Source organism: Gallinula chloropus, assembly GCF_964237585.1.
Source record: "Gallinula chloropus genome assembly, chromosome: 14".
In the NCBI taxonomy this organism is placed as follows: domain Eukaryota; kingdom Metazoa; phylum Chordata; class Aves; order Gruiformes; family Rallidae; genus Gallinula; species Gallinula chloropus.
Window position 1 is genome coordinate 14599320 of NC_140099.1, and position 22395 is coordinate 14621714.

Genomic DNA, 22395 nt, shown 5'->3' on the forward strand with positions numbered 1-22395 from the left:
CTGGGAGGGCCGGGCGGGCGCCGAGGGCAGCCCCGCCGCAGGCAGCCGCAGGGCCGGGGCGCACGGCCACCGGCGCTCTCCCTGGGGACCGCCACCCGCCGGCAGCGGCGTGGGCGAGCCGGCCATGGCCGCCCCTGCGCGGTACCTGCTCGGCTGAGATGAGCGGCGGCGACGCCGGGCGCTGCGGGCGTTGGATGGGGCGGGCGGGCGGCGGAGGGCTGGCTTCCCGGGTGCGCCGCTGAGGCAGCCCCAGGGCCGCGCCGCGCCGGCGGCAGACGCCTGTTTGGTTTTATTTTATTTTGCTCCCGCTGATTTATTTTTTTAAATACACACGTTTTTTTTTTCCGCCAGCCGGTGGAAGTGAGCTCGGTGCTCCGAGAGCGCCGGCAGAGAACGGCAGGCCGAGCCGAGCCAGGGGAGGCTGGCCGGCGGTCTGCGGGGGCCGGCGATGCGGTGCCTCGCTCTGCTCGGCCTCGTCGCCTGGGGCCTGGGGATCTGGGCCGGGCCCAGCGGCGGGGCGTCCACCCCGCCCTGCCCGGCCTCCTGCAGCTGCGACGGTGACCGCGGCGTGGACTGCTCCGGGCGGGGGCTGGCCGCCGTGCCCCCGGGACTCAGCGCCTTCACGCACGCCCTGTGAGTTGGGCCGGGGCGGGCAGGTAGCCGCGGCGGGCGGGGTGGGTGTTCTGTTGCCCTCTTATGCGAGCAAACCTCCGATTACTGCGTGTTTATGTATTTGCTGTCGCCGTTGCGGGCGTAACGCGGCCGCCCCCGGCGCCGCCGCGCTCCCCGCCGGCCTGGCCCGTCCCGCGGGGGGCGGCCTGTGGGCAGCGGCCGGGCCCGCCGGGCCGCACGCAGGGCCCGGCCCCGGTGGGGCAGGTGAGGGCGGCCCGGGGCTCGAGGCGGCACCTGGCTCTGGCTCCGGCCGTGGCCGCCGTCCCGCTCTGCGGAGTCCTGCGAGGGGGTCCGGTGGGCGGGCTGGGGAGAGCCCTCAGAAAGCCCCGGGAGTTGGGGGGGGTGGGGGGACGGCCGGGGAGATGTAAGCGGCCGGGACGGGTAGCGGAGTGAGGCGGGGGAACTGCTGGCGACCTGTGGGAGCGAGAGAGGAGATCTCGGTGTGGGGCCCGAGTGGGTCCTGGTGCCGTCCCGAGGCAGGGGAATCGCTGTTCGTGTGTGTGGGGGGTGTGTGTGCTCCATGTCCTCGCACCCAAGCGCCTTTCTCGTCGGTTTTCTCCGCACGCCGGTTCCCAGGCTAAGCCCCTCTTATCCCAAAAGTTAAGGCGTTTTCAGCTCGCAGCGTGCGGGGATCCGGTTAAACAGAGATGCCTTCACTTTTCCAGCATCTTTCGGTATGGGATGAGCAGCTGGACCTTGAAAACCGGCACAAATAAGGCTCGGGAAGTTTGTTGCTCGCAGATGGGGGGGGGGGGGGGGAATACAAACCCTTACAACAGCTTGTCTACCCTCCTATTGTAAACTAGGCACAAGGCTGGTGGATCTCACATTGAGCTTTGGTAACTTTAAGAATAAAATTCTGGCTGAGGAACGGGCAGTTCTGTAGAGACACAATCCAAGAAGGATTTGCAGCTTTCGATATGGTAGTTTTGCTAGTCCACAAACCAGTTGAGTTTCACAATAAAACCTGTCAGTCTTGCCCTGCTTCCCATCGGATTTCACAGGCTGGAGTGAGGTCTTGTATGGGCCAGTGGTCAGGTTCGCTGTTACTAAAGCTTTGCTGCCTGTACAGTGTACAATACAGAGCACACTACAGCAAATGAGGGCGCATGGTTTCAGGTCGGTACTGAACTGCTGCGTTGTCAAAAATACAGCGGTAGTGTAAGCCTTGGAAAACGTCATGCTTCTTTCCCTCTTTGTTTGCCTACGTTTAATATGCAAAGGGAGTCTTACCCTTAGTTACTGGAGGTTTTGTTTAGTGAGCAGGTTTCCAAGCTTTCCCTACCTGTTTGGACCTTCTGGGGTTTTTTCCTTTTAATTGTTCAAACTGGGTGGAGAAAGATACTGGGCCTTTTGCTTGCATAGTACTTGGTGAATAGTGAAAAGTTACAGGTCTCAGTTGTTACCTGTGCTTAAATATTTTGTTCCTTTTTGTGTTGGTGCAGCATTAGCTGACTTTGTGCTGGTTTTCCTGTGGCAGAAGCAGTGTTTTGTGAGCGCTTGGGATAGGGACCCAGTTGTGAAGCCTTGGACTCGCTGGTCAGCTGTCTTTTCTTTCCTCCACAGGTAAAGCAGGGATGTTGCCCGATTTCATAAAGTACTTGAAACCTGTCTGGTTAAAGCCTCGTTTAAGTGCAAGTTTTTATGGCAACTACGTTGTCTGTCTGTCTTGTAAAATGGGCTCGGTACATCCCTGTGTGTCTGCAACCTGGCATTCGTTTTCTAGTAGGTACAAGTTGTCATAGCCAACACCCATTAGAGATAAGGTTGCCAAAGAGTTTCAGTTTGTAAGTTCCTACTTACTGTGTGGGTGAATTTCTAGAAGCAGGCTTATGCTTACAGCCAAATCCAGAGGAGACCTGGATATGTACTTCAGTGTGTTTGGGGATGAGTTTTTGTTGCTATCAGCTTTGCATTCTTTAAAATGTATCAGAAGCTTCGATCTCTTTCTGTGGCAGTGAAGGAGACATTCTTGGTCCCCATTTGTGTTTAGTTCTTGTTTCCTTATTTACAGAAGGAAAAAAAAAAAGGTGACTTTTTGTGCTCCAGTAGTCTCGTTGTAGTGAAGCTGATGGAAGTCAAAGTTATGTAGAGAACAGTTTTGTAGGCAATAGAAAACTCATTTCTGACCCTCTTGAGTTTTGCCAGAGAAGCTAAGTTGGCTTGTGTGGAGGGGAAACAATTAATACCTAACATCACCCCCGCAGCTGGTGTGTTTGTGTCGTGGCATAGTGTCTTAGCTCTGCGAAGGGAGGAAAGCTGTTCTGTGCTTTGTGTCAGGCGGCATCACGATGCCAGGAAATCCCCTTGGCATTGCTGTGGGCCTTTTTTTTGTTGTTACAGCCCATAGCAGCAGAGAGTCCATAATATAGAGGTGGCTGGAGAGTGTTACAATCCATGTTCTGCAGTACTAAAGCAAAGCTGTGCCTACACTTTGGCTTTGGCCAGGAGAGAGCAACTGAGGAGAATTTGCTCACAATTATCCCAAGATCAGCAGTGAATGAGTTTCAAGGCAGCTGAGAACCATGGAAGGGGGGGTTGATGTTTAATTTTGGTACTTCTGTTTCCCGAAGTCTTATTTTCTTTGCGTTAATTATTTAGCATAAACTCCCAGGTGTATTTTTAAAGTACCGCCGTGTTTCTTGGGCTGCCCATGAATGGTCAGGCAGTGATTTGTGTAGAGCCTCAAAAGCGTATCCTTTTGGATTCCTCTTCTCTTTCCGTGTTTCTTTTTCTTGAGCGTCTTGACTGATGGGCTGCTTGTTCCTTGCTTACCCTGGTGGTCAGAAAGCTCCTCCAAACGCAGTAGGGTTGTTTTTTGGCGTAGTGTGCATCAGATAGACACTCTGCTTCATTCATACCTGGCTCAATGCAGTGTAACCATAAAGCTGGGACGTAGGGAGAGGAAGACTGGGGTCATAGCAGGGGGGTTATATGGTTACTGAAGTACTACGTGGTCACGTGAGGATGGTTGCATCAGACCGAGCAGCTGGGAAGGACGGAGTATCTGCTCGTTACTTTTGAGTCATCGGTGAGCTTTGAGAGATGGAATTTGAATAAGGAAAGGTGAGTACAGCATCCCAACCACAGTCATCTTGGTGAAGAGATTTTTGGGAGATACACAAGTGCTCGGAAAAGAGAAGAGTTAGCAGCAGTAGGTCCAGACTCTTCTGAAGGGCTGGAGGGGAGGGGATGGATGGGAAGGAATGCAGAGGGAGTCAGGAGGACACGACCAGGGATAATTACTTGATACTTTCACTGTAGGCGGCCATTTGCTCTGTATAATTTAGGTAGGTGTTTATGTAACTCTTAATTACCAGCTGCCTGTTTATGAAGGTTGTGATTTTGCTGTGTTGCAAAATAACTGTTGTCTAGCAAGTTGAGATGCCTGTGCAAGAGTGTGAAAATGTTTGTTGTTTGGGTTTTTTAATCAATGCAGTGTGTCCCTGATACCTGTGGTGACATTTCACGTGCCATGGGCTAGAACACATGCACGCTAGTGGAAGAAAGTTACAGTGTGGCATACTTGTGCTTCTCGTGGGTGTCAGTTTGAGAGCAGAAATTCCAGTGTTGGAGGTTTAATACCTCTGTGAGTCTTTTCCAGGAGATGAAAAGCAGATAATTCTAGATAATGACTTTGGAGACATCTAATATGGGCCTGGCCATTTCAGGGGCTTGCCTGGCAACCATTAGGTACATAGTCTTTTCTCATTGCCTGCTATTACATTTTGGGCACTTGAAACATGAAATACAGGTAATTCCCTCTAATGCTTCTTGCTTGTGTTTTCAGGGAATGCTTTAATTTTACTTTCTTGGAGTTGTGAAGGGAGTGGCTTTTGAGCCCTGGCTGCCATAGAGAGCAGACCTTCAGCATAAAAAGGTGGTCTTGATATTTTGGGGTTTATTACTCTTTTAACCTTACTCTGTCTAAATTTCTGGGTTATCCACCAGCTTTGTAAGCTACTGGTGGTTGAGAAGGAGCCTTTCTTTTTTTTTTTTTTTTTTTTTTACTTGTGTCATACCACAGGTTGCTTCAGCAGTTGCAGAGTTGATTATCTTTTCAATATGCAGGCTATCTGGAAATACCTGCACTGTCTCACGTTTATTTCCTACTCCTATCTATATATAAGCAGCAAAATGATATGTCAGCAGAGCTTGCATGTTTTGAGTGTTTTTGGGGGGTTTTGGGTTTTTGTCTTTTCACCTGGCACATTTTTATAGAACGACGATGACACACAGTAGGTAGATGTGAGATGCCTTCCAACACGTCCAGTACTGACACGCAGATATTTTGCATCGTGCTACGGTCAGATAAGCACAGGAGGGGCCTGGCTGAGGTTTTGAGAGTGCTGTCTCACAGAGTTGTTATGTTGAAAAGTAAAAGATGTCCAGACATGACCTTGAGTCTGGAAAACGTAGCATAATTGCAGTCCTCCTCAGATAGAAAACCTCTTATCTAATTAGAGGTTTGAAGGTTTTACAGTTACAGTGTTCAGTTTTTCACTTGCCCGTGCCATATGCTGGTGATGGGATGGCAAGTCATAAACAGCTTATTCGGTCTCTCTAAAAACATGCCTTCCTCGCTCCTCCTGGAAAGACACCATCGTGTCACTTTGGTATGAGTATTCCTGTTAGTCTGCAGAAATGTGGTCGTGTTTGCAGAGGCCCATGAAATCCCACGGGCAGGAGAGGGACTTGAGTTTGCTGGTGCAGCATCCAGAGCCCAGTGACTGGACCAGAGCCCAGTGGCTCCAGTAGCAGTCTCCAGCGGATTTTACCCAAGGCTTGGAGTCGTCTTTATGGTTCCTTTTAAACTGGCTGATTTCTCAGTTGTGTGGAAAAAATAGAAAGTAGACACTCTTATGTAGCACACAGAGAAGCAAAGCTGCTGTTTCAAAGTTTGTCAAATATTTTATACCTTTTTGTGTTCTCTGTTGAGAGCAAATTTGGTGTTTTCCTCTTTTCCTTTTCTTCCTCCTTGGGGGGGGGGGAACCCCACCCCAAACAAACCAGTGCCCTGCCATAGCATGTAATTTGTCAGGTATTTGGCATTTAGTTTATATGTAGAGCTCGTTTGTATCAGCAGTATATTGCTTCTTGTTTGATGCTTACTGGCAGTGTCTTGTGAATGTGACTTTGGGGAATGAATATGAAGATAAGTCTGTAGCATGGAAAGAAGTTGAAGGTTAGTGTAAGCGAGTTTATGGTAGTAAATAATTACCTTTTGAGGTCTTGAGAGGAATTTACTAGTAACTATCTGCTTGAGATGGAAAATATGGAAGCTGTAATATAAGGACTGAAAAACAAAACAAACCCCAAAGAAACCTCCTCCGCAAGGATCTTTATTTGTTTTGTATTCTACATCTAAGCCAGCAATTTTTGCAGAACACAAGCTCTTATTTACCCAGAGAAAATTACTGGCCTATATTTCAGACGGGCTGAGCACCCATATCTCATTTTAGAGAGCATGGGAGCTGCAGTGCTCTGGGACCTTCTCTGAACATCGGGGACCCTCTTGTGCCTTCACTCTTGGCCACCCTTGTGCTTTCCTAAAAGCCTGTTTCTAAAGATCGACCCCTGGCTGGGAATGGGCATGAGCTAGTGTGGTGTTGATGTTCTGGAGGCTTTGCCAGAGGCTCAGGTTTGCCTGCTCCTTGTTTTGCAAATAAGGAAGGGAGTGAAGTTGTTCGGGGCTGGTTCGTTTCAGCACGGCCGCGTGGGACTCCGTGGCCTGCAGTGAGTCTATTAAGGGATGAATCTGTTTCAGGCTGCAGCTCTCTGCTGCCAAGTTGTGGTTTTGGGGTTCTTTGTGGAAGAAGCAGAAAGTCAAAAATAAGTTAGAGAGGTCTGTGTGATCCTAGAAATAGGAGACAGAAGTGGGAGAGGGCAAGAGGAAAAGAAGCCATCGTTGTTGGAAGTAACCAGTAAATTGAGGCAACAGAGATTTAAATGTTACGAGATCTTTGTTAACAGAGGCACCAACAGCATTTCATGGGTTAGAGGTCCCTGCCCATCCTCCCCAACCTGGTGGACTCACCATCTGCTGCTCTGGTGACCTAGGATTTTGCTACAGGTAAATACTCCTTTTTCATACCTGCCTTTCAGGTATTGCTGCAGTTTTCTGATAAGATGTTCTCAAACTTTGGTCTGAAAAGAGATTTCTGGTCATGTGATGTTGGTTCTGAATGCTCTCCCTTCACCAGGTTGCCCTGCACAACCTTTTTGGGAAAGGTGGAGGTACCTGTTGATATTTCCTTTGCCGACGGACGGGCAGGTGGTTCAGTTGATGTAAAACTGCACGCAGAGCTGGGTGTCACAGCAGCTCACATGGAGGAGAGGGATACCCTGGCATTACTATATCAATACTGCCATCACTGTAAACATGTTTGAAGGCCTTTGCTTTAGAATCAGGCCTGGATTTACTCTGCCCTCGTGAGACCCCATCTGGAGTCCTGTGTCCAGATCTGGGGCTGCAGTACAAGAAAGATGTGGAACTGTTGGAAAGGGTTCAGAGGAGCCACGAAGATGATCAGAGGGCTGGAGCAGCTCCCCTACGAAGAGAGGCTGAGGGAGCTGGGCTTGTTCAGCCTCCCAGTCCCTGAAGGGAGCAGAGAAACAGGAGGGGAACCAACTTTTAAAAAGGGCAGACACTGGCAGGACAAGGGGGAATGGATTAAAACTAAAGGAAGGAAGGTTTAGATTAGGTATTAGGGGGAGTTTTTTTACAGAGAGAGTGGTGAGGGGCTGGAACAGGCTGCCCAGAGAGGTGGTGGGTGACCCATCCCTGGAGATGTTCAAGGTCAGGTTGGGCCTTGGGCAACCTTGTGTAGATCCAGGCCTGGAGGTTGGTGGCCCTGCCTGTGGCAGGGGGGTTGGAGCTCTGTGATCCTTGGGGTCCTTTCCAACCCAGACCAGTCTGTGATTCTATGATTTTTCAATTTTGTGTTGCAAATACAGCTGAGATGCCCAGGTCGGAAACATCTAGCATTAGATGTATGGCTGCCTGGAAAGTGTAATTAAATCATGCCCAAACAGCGTATGATCAACCTGGCAAAACACATGACCTTTTTGCAAGTGCTGAGTTACTGCAGCTGTCAGTGAGTTGCACTGAAGTTGAAAGTTTCCAATATTTCCAAATCACGTGTCCTTTATTTAAAAATGCATAGTTGAGATAGCAAAATGCATTTTATGTTACTGTTGAATGATTTAACTGTTACAGGATTGGGACAAGGTCAGAACTTTCTGTTTCCCAGAAGCATTATCGTTGCTGAAAGATTAGGGAAAATCTTTTCTTTCAGCTTCACCCTGAATTTGAAAGCACATTCTGCATACAGCCAGTCAACTTATGTTCTTAGTGATATACATCTTCTACAAAACAACAGCAAAGACTGGAGTGATGTCAAAATAAAGCATTAAAGTAGGTGTTGAAGCTTGTTGAATTTGAATATATGAGAATTAACTGATGGCATTGTATGTGATGTCAGTCAATATGGTAACAGTGTTTGAAAACATGTGGATGGCTATTTTTCAAGAAGTGATACAGATGTGTGTTCCCTAGTGGACTGGGGTCTGGTATCTGTGAAGGACGTGCTTAGTTTTGGGAAGTAAGAATCTCAGTTAATGAATTTTTGACAGTCTTGTTTTCCTTGTGTGGCTTTCATATTTGCTGCTTAGACTTAGTTACAGGGAACTCCCATTCTTCTTGGTGTGTTTTGGAGTTAGTAAAATCATTGGCTCAGCTTTGGACATTAATGTTTTTAAACCTATTAAAAAGCATATTATTCAGTGTATCTCATTTAATTTGATGCCGCCTCCTCAAAGGAGGAATTGTCTTCATTGCATGGCAGATAGAAAAACGAATTCCTTAGGTTTCCTTTGTGTGCTTTTTACATTTCTGCTTGATGGATATAATTCAGGGAGGAAACTTGTAAAGTAATGAGCCACATGGTAGATAGAAGCAATCTTTTTTTCACGATTGGAAAAAGTTTCTTGTGTTTTTCAAGTGACAGCAGTTTTGAATGTAGCCAGATATTTGTGGGTAAAAGGTGAGATGATGTGTTTTAGAGTTAGGTCTGTTGCTGAAATTTGATGCTCAGTGTGCATCAGTGTTGAGGGTTGGGTTGTTTTTGTTGATGTTCTTCAACCTAACATTGATAAATATACATGTAATTTAAAGTGTTGCTTCCTAACTTGGTTACCTATAGGTAATACAGACAATTGGTGATTTGTGGCAACTCAGCCTCAAGATTTTTGCACAGTGAAGTTAAGAACATTTTTTTTTATGTGTTTTTTTGATGGGAATTTAAGAAAATACTGAAAGTTGTTTATTTTCTTCTGGGCTAGAAAAGCCATTGCAAAGCCTAAGAATTCTATAATCTTTTTAAAATTATAGTAACTAATAGTGGTAAGCATTGCATTGAGAATGTAAGAGGACCCTCAAACCATCAACGTAGACTGGGAGAAAGGATAGAAGTTACACAGAAGGTGCTGACTTTGGGGCAGGAGGAAACAAATTTCTCTACAAGAGACCAAGTGCTAATTCTGCATCATGAGAAAAAGATGAAGAAAAACTCACAGTCAGTTGAAGCTGCTGAACGTTCTGAAGAGCATCATAAGAAGTCAGGCCCTCAGAGGGTAAACAGCTGTCTTTGCAGCTCTCAGTTGCATTTTTTTACTAAAGTATAAAGACTTATTCCCTCCCCCATGCCCCTCCTCAGTGGTGGACCTCTGCTTTTTCTCCCCCTGGCAAATGCTGGGGGAATGCTAGGTCTCTCAAGGTCTTTTTTAGCCCTAAAACTTTGGAGTGTTTGGACTTTCAAATGGTACACAATTAGCCATGAATCATAGATAGACATGCAACTCCCAAGGTATGCAGAGGAGGCCTAAACCTTTTTAATTTAGCTCAATGATGCTGCAACTGCAGTTGTGTATTTATAACCTTGTCCTGTGAAAATGTGGGTTTTTGTTTGGGAGTTTTCCCATTCCCTTCTTGACATCCGCATGGTTACAGATGAATAGGCTGACCCAGCGCCCCAGCGGGGAGAGCGGCGTGGCTGCGCTTTCAATGGGCATGTCACTGACAAAGGAAACATATGGAATATCTCATCCCTGTCTGCCAGTGGTGTGTGGGGCTGGAAGGGCAGAGGGCTGGGTGCTTGGAGCTTTATGTAGATCGGTACAGCTAAGCCATGAGGTTTGCTGTGTGCCATCAAAATGGTCTTGCTGAAGGTGCGGTGTTTTGCTGAGAGACCATAACCCCAGATGCCAAGAAAAGCCATTTTGGCAGTGCAGTGCTCATAATGTGACCAGGCAGTAGCATTCTCTGTGGTCACATTTCATTCTTCCCAGTATATGATAATAAGCAATGGTATTTCTGAATTCTTTGGGTACTGTAGTGGTTGGTATTTGGTTTTTGGCAGATGCGGATGATGCGAACACGGATGTGTGGGTCCTGCTGGAACATGCCCCGTATGCCAGTTCCTTTCAGAGCACAAAATGGGACTAAACTGTCAGTTGTCATCCACACAGGACATCCCAGGGTGTTGGCCTCTAAAGTGGGAGTTTGTTTTTCCTGCACTATTGGAAAGACTGATGTTTTTAGGCCCAGATTTCCCTGTTGTTTAAGGGAGTTTTGCAGAGCTGCTGCCAATAGCCATCTACTCCTTGCTCATCTCTTAGTTGGAGTTTTCTCTCAAGTGACTGCTCTTTTGAGGTACTAAATGTTCTCCCTGGCATGTTTCCTCTGGGTGGCTCCTTGGATTCTTGATGGTCTTTGTGGAAATTTGGGGCTGGGGGGGTGAAGCTGAGTTGGGAGAGAAAAGACCCTGTGTAAGGGGCCCTTCTCAGAGAACATCATTGCTGATGATTTAGACCTGGACAGGCTTTTGCCTTTTGGTACTTTTTTACTGCTGTTGGTTTTAACACTTGGGTTAAAAAAAAAAAAAAAAAAAGGTATGTCCTAATATTGACCAAACTGTTAATATTTTACAGAAGTAGTGTGAGGCTTGCTAGGTATAGAAAATCCATGTCTTTCCAAGGGCAAATCTACTGACTCTGTGCCAGGTTTTTAGTGGAGGCATTAAATCTCTTCAATATCCAGGTCAGTCAATCATTTATTTAGAATTGACTTGTTCTTTCTTGATATCTCATTTTCATAAATCTCAACTAATTTGTTTATTTGTTGATTTTAATTTCTTTTTAAACACCTTCCTGGAAAGACAGGTTTCTAGTTTCCAGACCAAAAATGCACAGTGTCTTGATATTTAGGCATTTTAAGCATGGTTTTGACTTGTTTTGAAGATCATAAATGACAGTTGTTTATTGCTTCAGCAGAAGGCTCTGCAGTTGTGCAGCAAAGCTAGTTTTTCCTCCTTAAGAAAAACCCAAACCAAACCACTCTTCAACTCTTAAGTAATTGTGCCAGTAAAACAAATCCACAATGTGCTCAAAAGAGGAGGCTATTGTTTAAACAATGATATATCTGAAATCCTGTTTAAGAGGAGAACCCTTTGCACTGTCATTGTCTCTTCACTCCCGTAAGATAAATGTTTTTTTCTCTGATATTTCACTGTGCCGATGGGAGAAATTCTGTAACATTCATCAGTGTGATGTGTGTTTCCACATACCCTGGATATTTATCTTACCAAATATATTCCCCGTTTCCTTCAAGCAAAGTACATCACCTGGTCTCAGTTGATTCATTGCCATCAGGAATAGAGTAGTGAAATAACAACATAAACATAAAAAGATAGGCAGTTTTTGAGTGAATGGTGCTCAGTGACTTTGGTGTCCAGTCTCATGTGTTTTACTGTAGATGCATGGGATTGATTTTGTAGACCACTTTGCTGTGCAAATTGCTCTGCCCACCCGTTTGTCCTTTGGCACCTCCAGTGGGAACTGACAGCTTCTGTTTCATCTCTGTTCTGCGAGTGCCCAGCAAGAGATGTGGCTCAGGACTTGCTCTTTGCTCACAACTTGTGTGGAGGCACTGAAGCCCTTTGGGATTTTGTGTGTAAGGTGTCTGGGGGAGCTTTGTACAGTTCCATCCTTAACTGTTGCTCTCTTAATGTCCATGCCAGACTAATTATTTTTTTCCCATGTAAGGTTTTGGCACCATAATAAATACAGCAGAAACAAATGCTTCAAACCAAGTTGAGAATTTCTGCCATGTCATAGCACTATGGAATTTTCTTCCATGAGCTTCAGGTGTGCCAGTGGAGAATATGTAACTGTAGATGTCCCACAAGACGGAAGGGTAACGGGCTTTGTTCCTGGTGACTGAGAGAGATGTACTTGACCATTTGGGACTTGGACATCGTGCCTGTGCTGTCCAACAGCCTGCTTGGCCAGAATACACATACCAGAAGTTCCCACTGGTTTGGGTCTGTTTTACAGAATACTGTGCAAATTGGCAAACATTTGTGAATGTCTCTCTTTTGCTGTCTGATAAAACCACTTTACACTCACTCAGTCCTGTCTGCTCCGCTCCCCCCCCCCCCCCCCCCAGCCCGCCAAAATGTTGAGAATACAGCTGGACTTGAATTCCCCCCCAATCTTGGAGTAGTAACTATTAGTCAGGGCAAAAATGGATAAGGAGTCACCTACTGAATGTCGAAACATGCAACAGGTACTATTCTGGCTTTTTTAAAATAAGAATTTTGTGCCTTTTCCCTGCCCTGTTGTTCCTGATGTTCCGGAGTATTTCTCTTCAACAGGCACTGGTTGAACATGGGATTTCATTCCTGTATGACCAGTCCCTGCTTGGCTTTTCACACTTTCAGAGGTACTGGGGAAATTAAGGATTCTACGTGGTGTTCATGATACATGTACATTAAAAAGAACCCCAACCCACGCTACTTTGAACAGCCGCTGCGTTTGTTGCATTGTGCTGGTACAGGGAAACAGGACAAGTGTGTAGTGCTACAGTCACTTATCCCACGTGCTAAGTGGGTTTTAATTGCTGGTGCCATTCTTAAACTACCACTGGAAATGGAAAAGTAGATTCTGATGTTAAGAAACAGGAGAAACAGCATGAATTGACAGCGAAAATGCAGAGATATATTTGCATGTGGCTGTTTTCAGTGTGTAAATGGTCTTTGGAAGGTTTGATGGAGCCTGTCTGTATGTTTTCATTGCAGTGCAGGCCTTGTTGTGTGACAGTGCTGAGGATCCTGTGCCCAGGCACCTCTCTGTCTAGCTCTGTGGTACATGGATGAAATCCATTGGTATGTAGAGCTTTCCAGCTTTGGAAGTTAATCTGAAGGCTTTTCTAAAAAGGTTGAGAGTAATAAACTCTTAAAGTTTGGTAAAGGAGGCAGAAGAGTTGTTGCAGCAGTGCTAGCAGGCACTGCCTTTGAGGCTGGTAGATCTCTTCACAATTCATATCTGCAAAATTACTGGGAAAGCCTTAAGGTCTGTCTGCAGTATGTGTTTTGCTTCTCTCCTTTCAGAGCTCAAACACACAAGTATGGCTTTAAATGGGGTTGCTTTTTAGCCTATCATTGTGAAGTAGTTTTCCCTTGGTTTAGATATCCCTGGAGTACATAGGATGTTAGAAATGGCTTTGTAATTTGCTTTATATTTTAAAATCAGTTAGCACATCGTTTATTTTCAGAGAATATAGGCATATCATCCAAGAAACTTTGGCAAATGACAACCAAGAGTGTGTGCAGTTGAAACCACAAACCACCCCTATTCTGCTGCCATCTTGTCAGCAGTGACTGGGTTGCTGAAGTCTTAGAAAGGCTCTTTGCCCCAGATAAGCAACTCCGAAGCTCAGAAGGAGGAGATTCTGTTACAGCTTTTCTTCACCAGCTTTTCAGGGTTGTGCAAATGACTTTCATTAAGTTTTCACACAATAGCCCAAGGCTTTTGAGGAAGGACTAGACTAGAAACTCATCATGCTTATTCCCATATGTTGCAGTCATTTAGACAAGGCAGTTTCCAAACCAGCGTGGCGGTCGAAGCACAAGAGGCATCCTGAACATTTAAAATCTCGTTCATATTTTGAGCATCTTAACTGTTAAAAAGATATTATCTGCAGAGAGATTGATGGGCAATAACTTAACTATGTTGGATCCTGGCTTGCAGAATGCAGTTTAACTGCTTTAGGTTTCAGCATGCTCATTTAATTACTGGGCTAGTGAACGTTTTCTCCACTGTGTGTGGGGTGTGTGTGGGGGAAATGTGTGCATTTATACAGAGAACCCTGTGAGAAGTTTGGGGATGCTGCCTTCGTGTTGCCTAAACTTCAGATTGCCCCCTGCCTTTAATTTCCTTTCATGAAGACTGTAGATGGGTCTTGCTGTCGCTTAACACTCCTTACTTTGGTGTTTGCTTCCCCTGTGTGATTTAACATGCACAAGCTTAATTATTCTTTTCTGGCCTAGGGAGAGATTTCCTTCCAATAATTACTTTCACTGCCCTTTACCCTTCTGCACATTAGTTTGTTTGGAGAAACATAGTCGCTCGGTAAGCAACTCCAAATAAGGCTGTGCCTGGAGCTGTCTTGGAAACGTAATTTATACCTATACCTGAAACTCAGCTACTGGATCTTCAGAGCATGCTAATTTAGTACATTCCTCCCTTAAGTAAAGGTGGCAATCAGGAGAAAAGCACTGCTTTGGTACTGTAGTGGGGCAATACAGGTAAAAAGGAAAGGACGTTTAAGTTAGTAAATAACATCCATTCAGCCATTTCTTTTTACTAGCAGCTGCTGTTTAGTCATACGCTATTTAAATGTCAAAAGTGAACGACTCCTGGTGAGGTGAAGGGGATGCAATGCTGCCTGACTGATTGCTCCTGGGACGGCAAAGCAATATGTGTTTAATTGTGTGGACATTTCCCAGGATTATACCCTTCTGACTGCTCCTCCTGCTGCCCTTCATAATACATAGTATGGAGCAAAGAAAAATAAAACAAAGGTAAAGCCCAACAAGAATAAACTGCACAAATTCTTCATGTCATCCTTTATTTTCAGTCCCAGGTAGAGGAGGTATGATGGATCATTTCTTGGAATGAGTGGTAAAGACTTGTTTCTAATAGCTTTGTCCTTCTCAATTTATATTAATGTGTGCTGTACAAAGAACAGTCTGGTACGCCAGAGGGACAGGGATGCTTCCTTCTCTACCATGTTTACTGTAAATAGTCCTTACGTTATTATAACAACCATTTTGTGGTAGATACCATGAAAAGTAGCAAAAGGTTCCATTTGTCTTGGACCCCTGAATATCTAGCTTTTGGAATAATTATTTAACTCTACTATTAATTACAGATTAAATACATTTGTAAAGTCAACTGGTTTTTGATGTATGTGGAAGAAATAAACTGTTTTGAACATGGCAGAACTATGTATGTTTCTACATTACACTGCTGTTTTCATTACATCCTGATGTTTGTTTAAAAACAGATAAAAAGACATCATTTTCTGAATGATTTCTCACCTTCTATTGTAAGGTAATCTCTTAAAGCTCTAATCTTTGATCCATTCCAGGATTACTTGTCCCTCAACCATAAAAGCTAAAACAAATTCCTACATCTGGCTTATACTTTTTGGTTTTGGTAGTGAATGTAAGGTCTGTTGGTGTTTATTGTGGCATCTGGCGCTAGAATTGCAGAGCACTACTCCGTTTCTGGTAGTTTAAATATTGATGCTAAGAGATGTATTGTTACTCAAAACAAAAGGGGATATGGGTTTTTCAGTTCAATAAAAACCTTTTTACCCTTTCAACTTTCAGGGAGTTAATTTTTTCTTCGTAGTAGCTTCACGGTTTTGCTGGCAATAGATTGGAAGAGTTGTTATTGGTGGGGGGTAGTAAATGATGAAATTTGTAATGGGTAAAACAGGGTGTCAGTAGCATTAAGGTGTGCACATTAGGGGCTGGTTTCAAGCTGTGTGGGCAAGTTTTACTGGCTCCAGTGTCCTGGTTCAGTAAAAACCATAGGCTTTCAAGGCAAAAGAAACTGGACTACTTTGAAATCAGTGAGAACAAGAAAAACCAGATCTTTTTTATTAATGAAGCTTGTGAGAGATAACCTTTGTCCACTTTGCAACCATTGTACTTGTCTTCACTGCAGCATGGGTTTATACATCATAAGGATTTTACATTGACCCAGTGGCTTTTAGGTAAGAGCTAGAGTGTATTTCCTTGCCTATGGAATAGCTATGTTGAAGTAAAAATATACCCATGTTTGTTGTCTGGAGAAAGCCAAGGAGACAACTGTTCACAAGCCCAATTTTCTTCTGGGAGCTCATCTGTAAGATGTGTATTGCCAGAAAGATACATGTGCTACTTCTGTCTATAAGCAGGCTAGAAATACAGGTGGATTACTTCCTTGATTGCCTTCTGTGAGTGCCTTGCTTTTCCATCACACATGCGCATTAGATGTGTTTATATAAAGAAAAATAAAAAAAAGGATCCTATGTACATGATTAAACTTGACAAGCCTTAATCCCAGTTGCTGGGAGTGTGGGCTGGATAGTTAATGTGGTAGGTCTTTGTTTTTCATGTAAATACTTGCAATGTTCTGTTTGCATTAAGTTTTTTCTTGACAGTTTAGTGATTAAAATCTACTCAGTTTTAAATAGGTGTAGTCATGTAAATACTGAGAACAGAGTTAAACTGAAGAGAGAACTTGGCCTTTTCAAGAAAATTACTAGTAATAAGTGCTTCTTTGACCCCCCTTCATTTATAATGGCAAGCGATGGCTATCAGGTTTTTTTTGGATGAGGATTTCCATGAAAGATTTCACTTGCTTGTGTACGTTTTCCTTCAAAATTAGAAAATATGCTAATTTTTAATTGGTTTGTATTCTTGGCTCAACAACATTAAGGATTACTGGTTTTGTTCGTGTTAGGGCAGAATCCAAAAGTCCAGAGCTGTACTACTAAATTTGGTTAGCGCAACAATCCAGTTTGGGATATGATTTGTAACCAGCACAGTCCCACTGGCAAGCACCTCTGATGGCAGGATAGGGGTTTTTGGGGGTGGGGAGGGATCGATCATTTTGTTGTGTGGGAGGGTTTTGTTGTTCCTGGATGCTGAGCCATGCAACTAGTGAGAGGGAAGCCTTTCTGTCTGCTACTTGGAGCTGTGTGTGATGCTTTGAGGGCATGGGAGGCCCTGGGTCTGGCTTGGCTTTTTCAGTGGCACGTTTTCACATTATATTGCAGTGTTATCAGATACACTTGTGAGGTTATCATCAGTATAGTATGGTTTTGGACTGCGGCTGGTGCGTTGGGTTGAGTTAGGTTGGTGTTTCATGGTCATCTTCAGAATTTAAATTCATTTTCTTGCTCTTCCCTGCTGGAGAGGAGTCCCATCTTGAACTGCTGTGGTAAATAATCACGTGAACTGTTTGAGTGCGAACTCGTGCTTGATTGATGTTGAAGCTGTGTCAGGGACAGCAATACAACATGTTCTGATGAAGGCTTGTGAACAGGCCTTCCAAAAACGTGAGGTTGTAGTCAGGCCTTGTAAACAAACCCATAGGAACCTAGTCATCTTCTTTCTTTCTTTTTTTTTGTTTCTTTTTAGTATACTTGCATCCTATTTTCTTGCTGAAGGAAGAAACTAACAGCACGTAGGACAGGTGATAGTCACGTATTATTTGTTGGGGCCTTCATTCAGCAGTTAAGACTAGAAGAAATTTTGATATATAATAGCCACGTAGGCAGTCTGATTTTTGTCAAGCAGAGTCACTGAGTACAGCTGCTAGATTTTCCTTTCTCAAAGGCAAGTTACTTCCTTGACTGTGTCAGTACAGACACAAGCAGCTATTTGGTATATTTAAAAAAAAAAAGTGTAAGCTGATTTATACCCAGTTGCATTTTGCCTACATGCATCAAGACTTTATAGCAAGTGGTGCTTGTGAAAGAATGCCTGCTGGATACATAGGTAGTGCAGAGAGGAGGACTTCAAATCGTTGCTTTTTATATTTGCTCAGATTGGCGTTAGTAATAAAAACGTCTTTGTTCTGGTCCCTGTTGGTATTGTGTGGGGCTTCTGTCAGTCATAAAAAGGCTATTCCTACTTTCTTGCAGGGGTGAGAGCATTTTGCAGATTGCCAGAGCATCAGCCTGTGGTTCTTTGACGTGCAAAATACCCTCTGTTAATGATTTTTGCAGGTTTTGGCTGTGCCTTGTATTGCTGGGCTGGTCTCCTGTCCCAGATGCTGCCTTTCATGGGATTGGCCTACCAGTACTTGAAGAGGTCCTGCAGGAAAATGGGAGAGGGGCTGTTCATCAGGGAGTGTAGTGATAGGGGAAGCAGTAATGGCTTCAAACTGAAGGAGGGTAGATTTAGATTAGATGGTAAGAACAACTTACTATGAGGGTGGTGAGGTCCTGGCACAGGCTGCCCAGAGAGGTTTCAGAAGCCCCCTCCCTGGCAGTGCTCAAGGCCAGGTTGGATGGGGCTTTGGTCAGCCTGGGCTAGTGGGGGGGGTGTCCCTGCCCACGGCAGGGGGTTGGAACTAGATGAGCTTCGAAGTACCTTCCAACCCAAAGCGTTCTGTGATTCTGTGATGATGTCGCCTGCAGACAGTAGAGAGACACGGCAGCACTCTGGAGGGCCTGGACCATCACTCTCTGGGTGATGGCTTTGTCTGGAGGTGCTTGTGCCCAGTGCTCCTTGCTCATCCCTGCTCCCTTTGCCACACACTCTGGGAGCCTCCCAGAAACCTGTAGCTCTGTTAGCCTGCAGCTCAGCCTGGTCTGGAGTGGGAAGGGACCAAGGGACTGGTTTCCCCAGACTGGCCTACACCTACGAGGATGATATTTCAATGGCTCTTTGTTTCCTGTTTGTGGCTGGGGGAAGAAGCCCTTCAGGAAGAGGGCTGCTGTAGATTGCTGGGATATTGCAAGCTTCTCTAGCGTTTCTGTGCAGGGCAGACTGCCTGCGCTGCTGAAAAGCAGAGGTAGCCCTCCCGTGTCCTGTTTAATTTCTGCACATCAGTATTACATCAGTTGGGTCGTAGATAATGCAGTGGAGGGATTACCTTTGCATATATTAAATGCAAACAGTTATTTAATTGCACACGAGGCCACTAAACCCAGCAGGGTATGTACCTTGGCTTCTGCCGGCTCCGATTGTCAGACAATGCCAGTGTGTGTCCATGTGCAGCCTCAACAAATCAGGTCCCTGCCTTACCCCGTCCTTTCTCGGCTGGCTGCTTTGGGGTGCCCAGGCATGTTTCTTCAACACGCGTTGTTCCACATGCCTTGGTTTTTGGGAGCTGCTGGCTTGCCAGGAGTTTAGGCAAGATTTATGACCGAATGTATTTATCCTTTTTTTATTTATTGCCGTAGCAAGGGCACGTCCAGCAAAGAGCCGGCACAGTGAGCTTGGGTTGCTTTTTATCGACGATAATATTTAAAAGCTAAAATGTAACAGTATTTCAGTTGTGAATACATAGAAATTGTGTGTGCTGCTTAATGTGTTTCAGAAATCCCTGTTACTTTTCTTCCTTAAATACAAGAAAACAGGCGTGTAATGCCTCATTGAAAGAAGCCTGTAGGGGTGCTTTGTGAGGGTCTTAATTAAGGGCTTTGAAAGACTAAACAAAAGGAAAAAGAAAATGCTACAGGGTTATTGTTATTCCAGCCCATTGGCTCGGCGAGCTGACCATCCATTGGTGCCTTCTGTCCATTTGGGAGCTGAATGACACTTTTGTTCGTGGTTAACAGAGGTGAAAGAAGCCAATTATTGGCTGTCTTTTCCACAGGGCAGCTGCAGACGGATTTCACTGCAGGCAAATATGGACTTTCCGGCCACAAGGATGGTTGTGGTGACAGTTATTTTTGTGGAATTGTATGAAAGAAAACAGATTTTTTTTTTCCATTTCCCTCCCCCCACCCCCAGCCCCCAGTGTGGATGTTTATTGGGAACTCCCGTGAATGTGCTGGTGTGGAATGGGCTGGATTCCCCACTCTAACAGCATGCTCAGCTTTTACTCTGGGCCTGTGAGACTGAGGGGTTTTGGGGTTTCTTTTTTCCTTTTTTCTTTCTTTTTTTCTTTTTCCCCAATTGCAGTTAATTTTAGCTATAGGGTTCTTCTAATTGGCGTGCAGTGTGCATTAACCCTCTTACAGCTGCCAGCTCAGGCTGGGCTGGCTGCTTTGTGTGCTGTAGTGATGGAGGGACAACCTCTGCAGGTTAGCAGGAAGTCCTACAATGGCAAAATAAATCTCTGCATGCCATTAGGGCCCTTGGAAAGTGTCTGCACTCCTGAAACTTCTCCCCCTCCATTCGCTCCCATCTCTTCTTGGTTGATCCAGTAGATCATAAAGTATTTTCCCCAACTCTTCAACTCTTGATTTTATAATTAAAAATGTATTCATTTCCCCCTACATTTCTTTGAGTGTCTTGTTGCAGTTTGTGTGTTTAAAAAAAAAAAAAAAAGACTAAAGTGATGAAGACCCAGGTTCACTGACTGGATTCTGGAGAAGTCTCCTCCAGTTTGGAGCACATTTTGTATTGAAAAATTATTAAAAAAAAAAAAGGGCACTGTTCCTCATGGGACTTTCTGCTGCAAGTGAAAAGAGAGTCTGTCTTTTGACCTTTGAATTTCAGAGGTGGAAGTGCTATGAGGACATTCCACCTTCATCTGTTGGTGCATAAAGAGGAGGTTTTGTGCCTTCCATTGGGTTTCTCTCAATCCAGATTATTTTCCTTTACAGATTTGTTACTTTCTTTTTTTTGCTGGAGGGCTTGTTGCCTGCAGATGTGGTTGAAGTTTGTCGTGCCCCCCTTGGGCTTAGCATGGTGCTGGGCAGCCTTGCTTGGAACCATCTGAAGATGTGGCTCTGTGGGTACTTGTCATCTGTTGGTACTTGTCATCTGTGTCAGTGGTAGGGCTGTAGCACTGCCAAGCTCCCCAGAACACAGGAGGTGCCGGTGCAGTGCAGCAGCCGTGGCTGCGCACCCAGAGGTATTGGCAATAAGGGTGACCATCTCCTGGGAGCGGATGTCTGGCTCACCTTTCTCCTCCAAACGCTCATAACAAGCTATTTTATTGTACTGCCGACTTTGGGGTGAAAACCTGCTGTTATGTACATGCACACCACCGGTCCTGCTGTCGCTGTAGGTCCTAAATATGTATTATCACCTGCGGGTTGGATCCGATGATCTCTGGAGGTCCATTCCAACCCCTGTGATTCTGTGAATCTTGCTTTAAGATGACAGCAGATGCAGGTTGGGGCTGGAGTAAGAGCTACACAACTTTGATGACCAAGGAAAGAGTTGTAGTTTTTCACAAGGCAAAGAGTACATCAAGTTTTGCTTCATGAAGTGAAATAATTAGCTCTGTGATAAGCCAGATAAGAGCAAGATAATTCCCAACATTCGTTATATAAGGAATAAAAATAATTGAATTCAGATACTTTCTTGATGTCCCTTGTTTAGTCCTCTTGAAGTAGAAGGTGAACCTGTAGCTGTTCTTTAAGAGTGTCCTGGCAGACCTTTTGTGTGGCTTCCATTTGCGTTTGTGTCTGAGGTTAACTGGAAGGTAAAGTGGGTGCTCAGCCTGTGTCTTCATCCACTTAAAGGATAAATAGATGGCAGATAAATCAGAAAGAGGGATGTAGCCGAAACAAGCATAACCCAAAAGGATGGGAAGCTCGTACAAAGCAGGTGAAACTGTTTGTATTCTTGCATTTAGCTGCATGTCTTGTCCATGGGCAGCAGCCCTTGCCTGCTGAAGGTTCAGCTTCCCGGCTGGGGTTGTTTGCCAGCGTTGCCATGCAGGAAGCTTCGGGAGACTTCAGGCAGACTTTGATCCTTAAAATGTCATCAAGGGAAATTTACTCTCCTGCTGAAGTACTAACTGTGCAATAATTGATCAGGAATTCCCAAAACCTAAGTTTTTATGTCTTACCAAAACTGCTCATGCTTTGTCAGCTACTCGAAGATGCCTTGAAAATTGCTTTGTAAAAGCATGCTTGGTTCTATAAAGGCCATTCCAGGTGCTGCCATGAAATCTATTTTGACACTTGCTTTTAGTTTTCCCACAGTATATAGATAATTATAGTGCTGTATTGCAGAAAAGGATTTTTTTTTTCTCCCTCAGAAATAATTTTATTTTACATTCAAATTCCATGTTTTATGCAAGTGAAAAAAAAAGCTTAAGTACTAAGCCTGTTGTATATAGGTTTGGACCAATTGAGATGTTTACATTATGTCTTCTGGCTTCATCCTATCAGTGACTGTGTTCATATACCAATTTTGTTTTGGTTTTTTCCTTTTAGCCTTCTAAAAATGTAGGGCTTACCTAGACTTTTGAGAGTCATGTTGCTTTCTAAACATTGGGTGGGACAGACTAGGAGACCAAAATAAACCAGAAGAAAATGAATAAAATTCAAAGTACTCAGAGTTACTAAAGTTGGCGTTTTTATGCAACTGTATTTGTAGTTGGTCATGTTCTTTTTTTTGCAACAGAGGAAGAACCCAGAGTGAAAATGCAACAGAAGAGTTTAATATGAGTATGTGTGTGTAATCGTAGCACTGCTTTTCTATTGGTGTAAACAAGACTTAAGTGCTGGGCTCTAGGCAGCTCAGAAACATGGATAGCTCTATCTTCCCCTTTCCTTGCATAGATGCAGCAAAGATTATTCTCTTTTGAACCTGGGGTTTGGGAAGGGGAAGCAGTCTGTCCAAACCAGCAAAATGAGTCTGTGCTGGCTGGGACAAGGTACTGAACCTCTGTAGATCTCTGTCCAGGAAGCTT

General features: G+C 44.7%; 1 protein-coding gene across 2 annotated transcripts in view; it reads left to right on the top strand.

Moving 5' to 3' along the window:
• Positions 1–448: 448 nt before the first annotated feature.
• The window catches only part of LGR4 (leucine rich repeat containing G protein-coupled receptor 4), a gene marked incomplete at its 5' end in the record, with an annotated part of 83161 nt that continues 61214 nt past the window's right edge, over positions 449–22395 (top strand). For both annotated transcript variants that reach the window (XM_084270496.1, XM_084270497.1), the window contains one exon: positions 449–633. In XM_084270496.1, the coding sequence (XP_084126622.1) occupies positions 449–633 (185 nt within the window). The remainder of the gene's footprint in view (positions 634–22395) is intronic.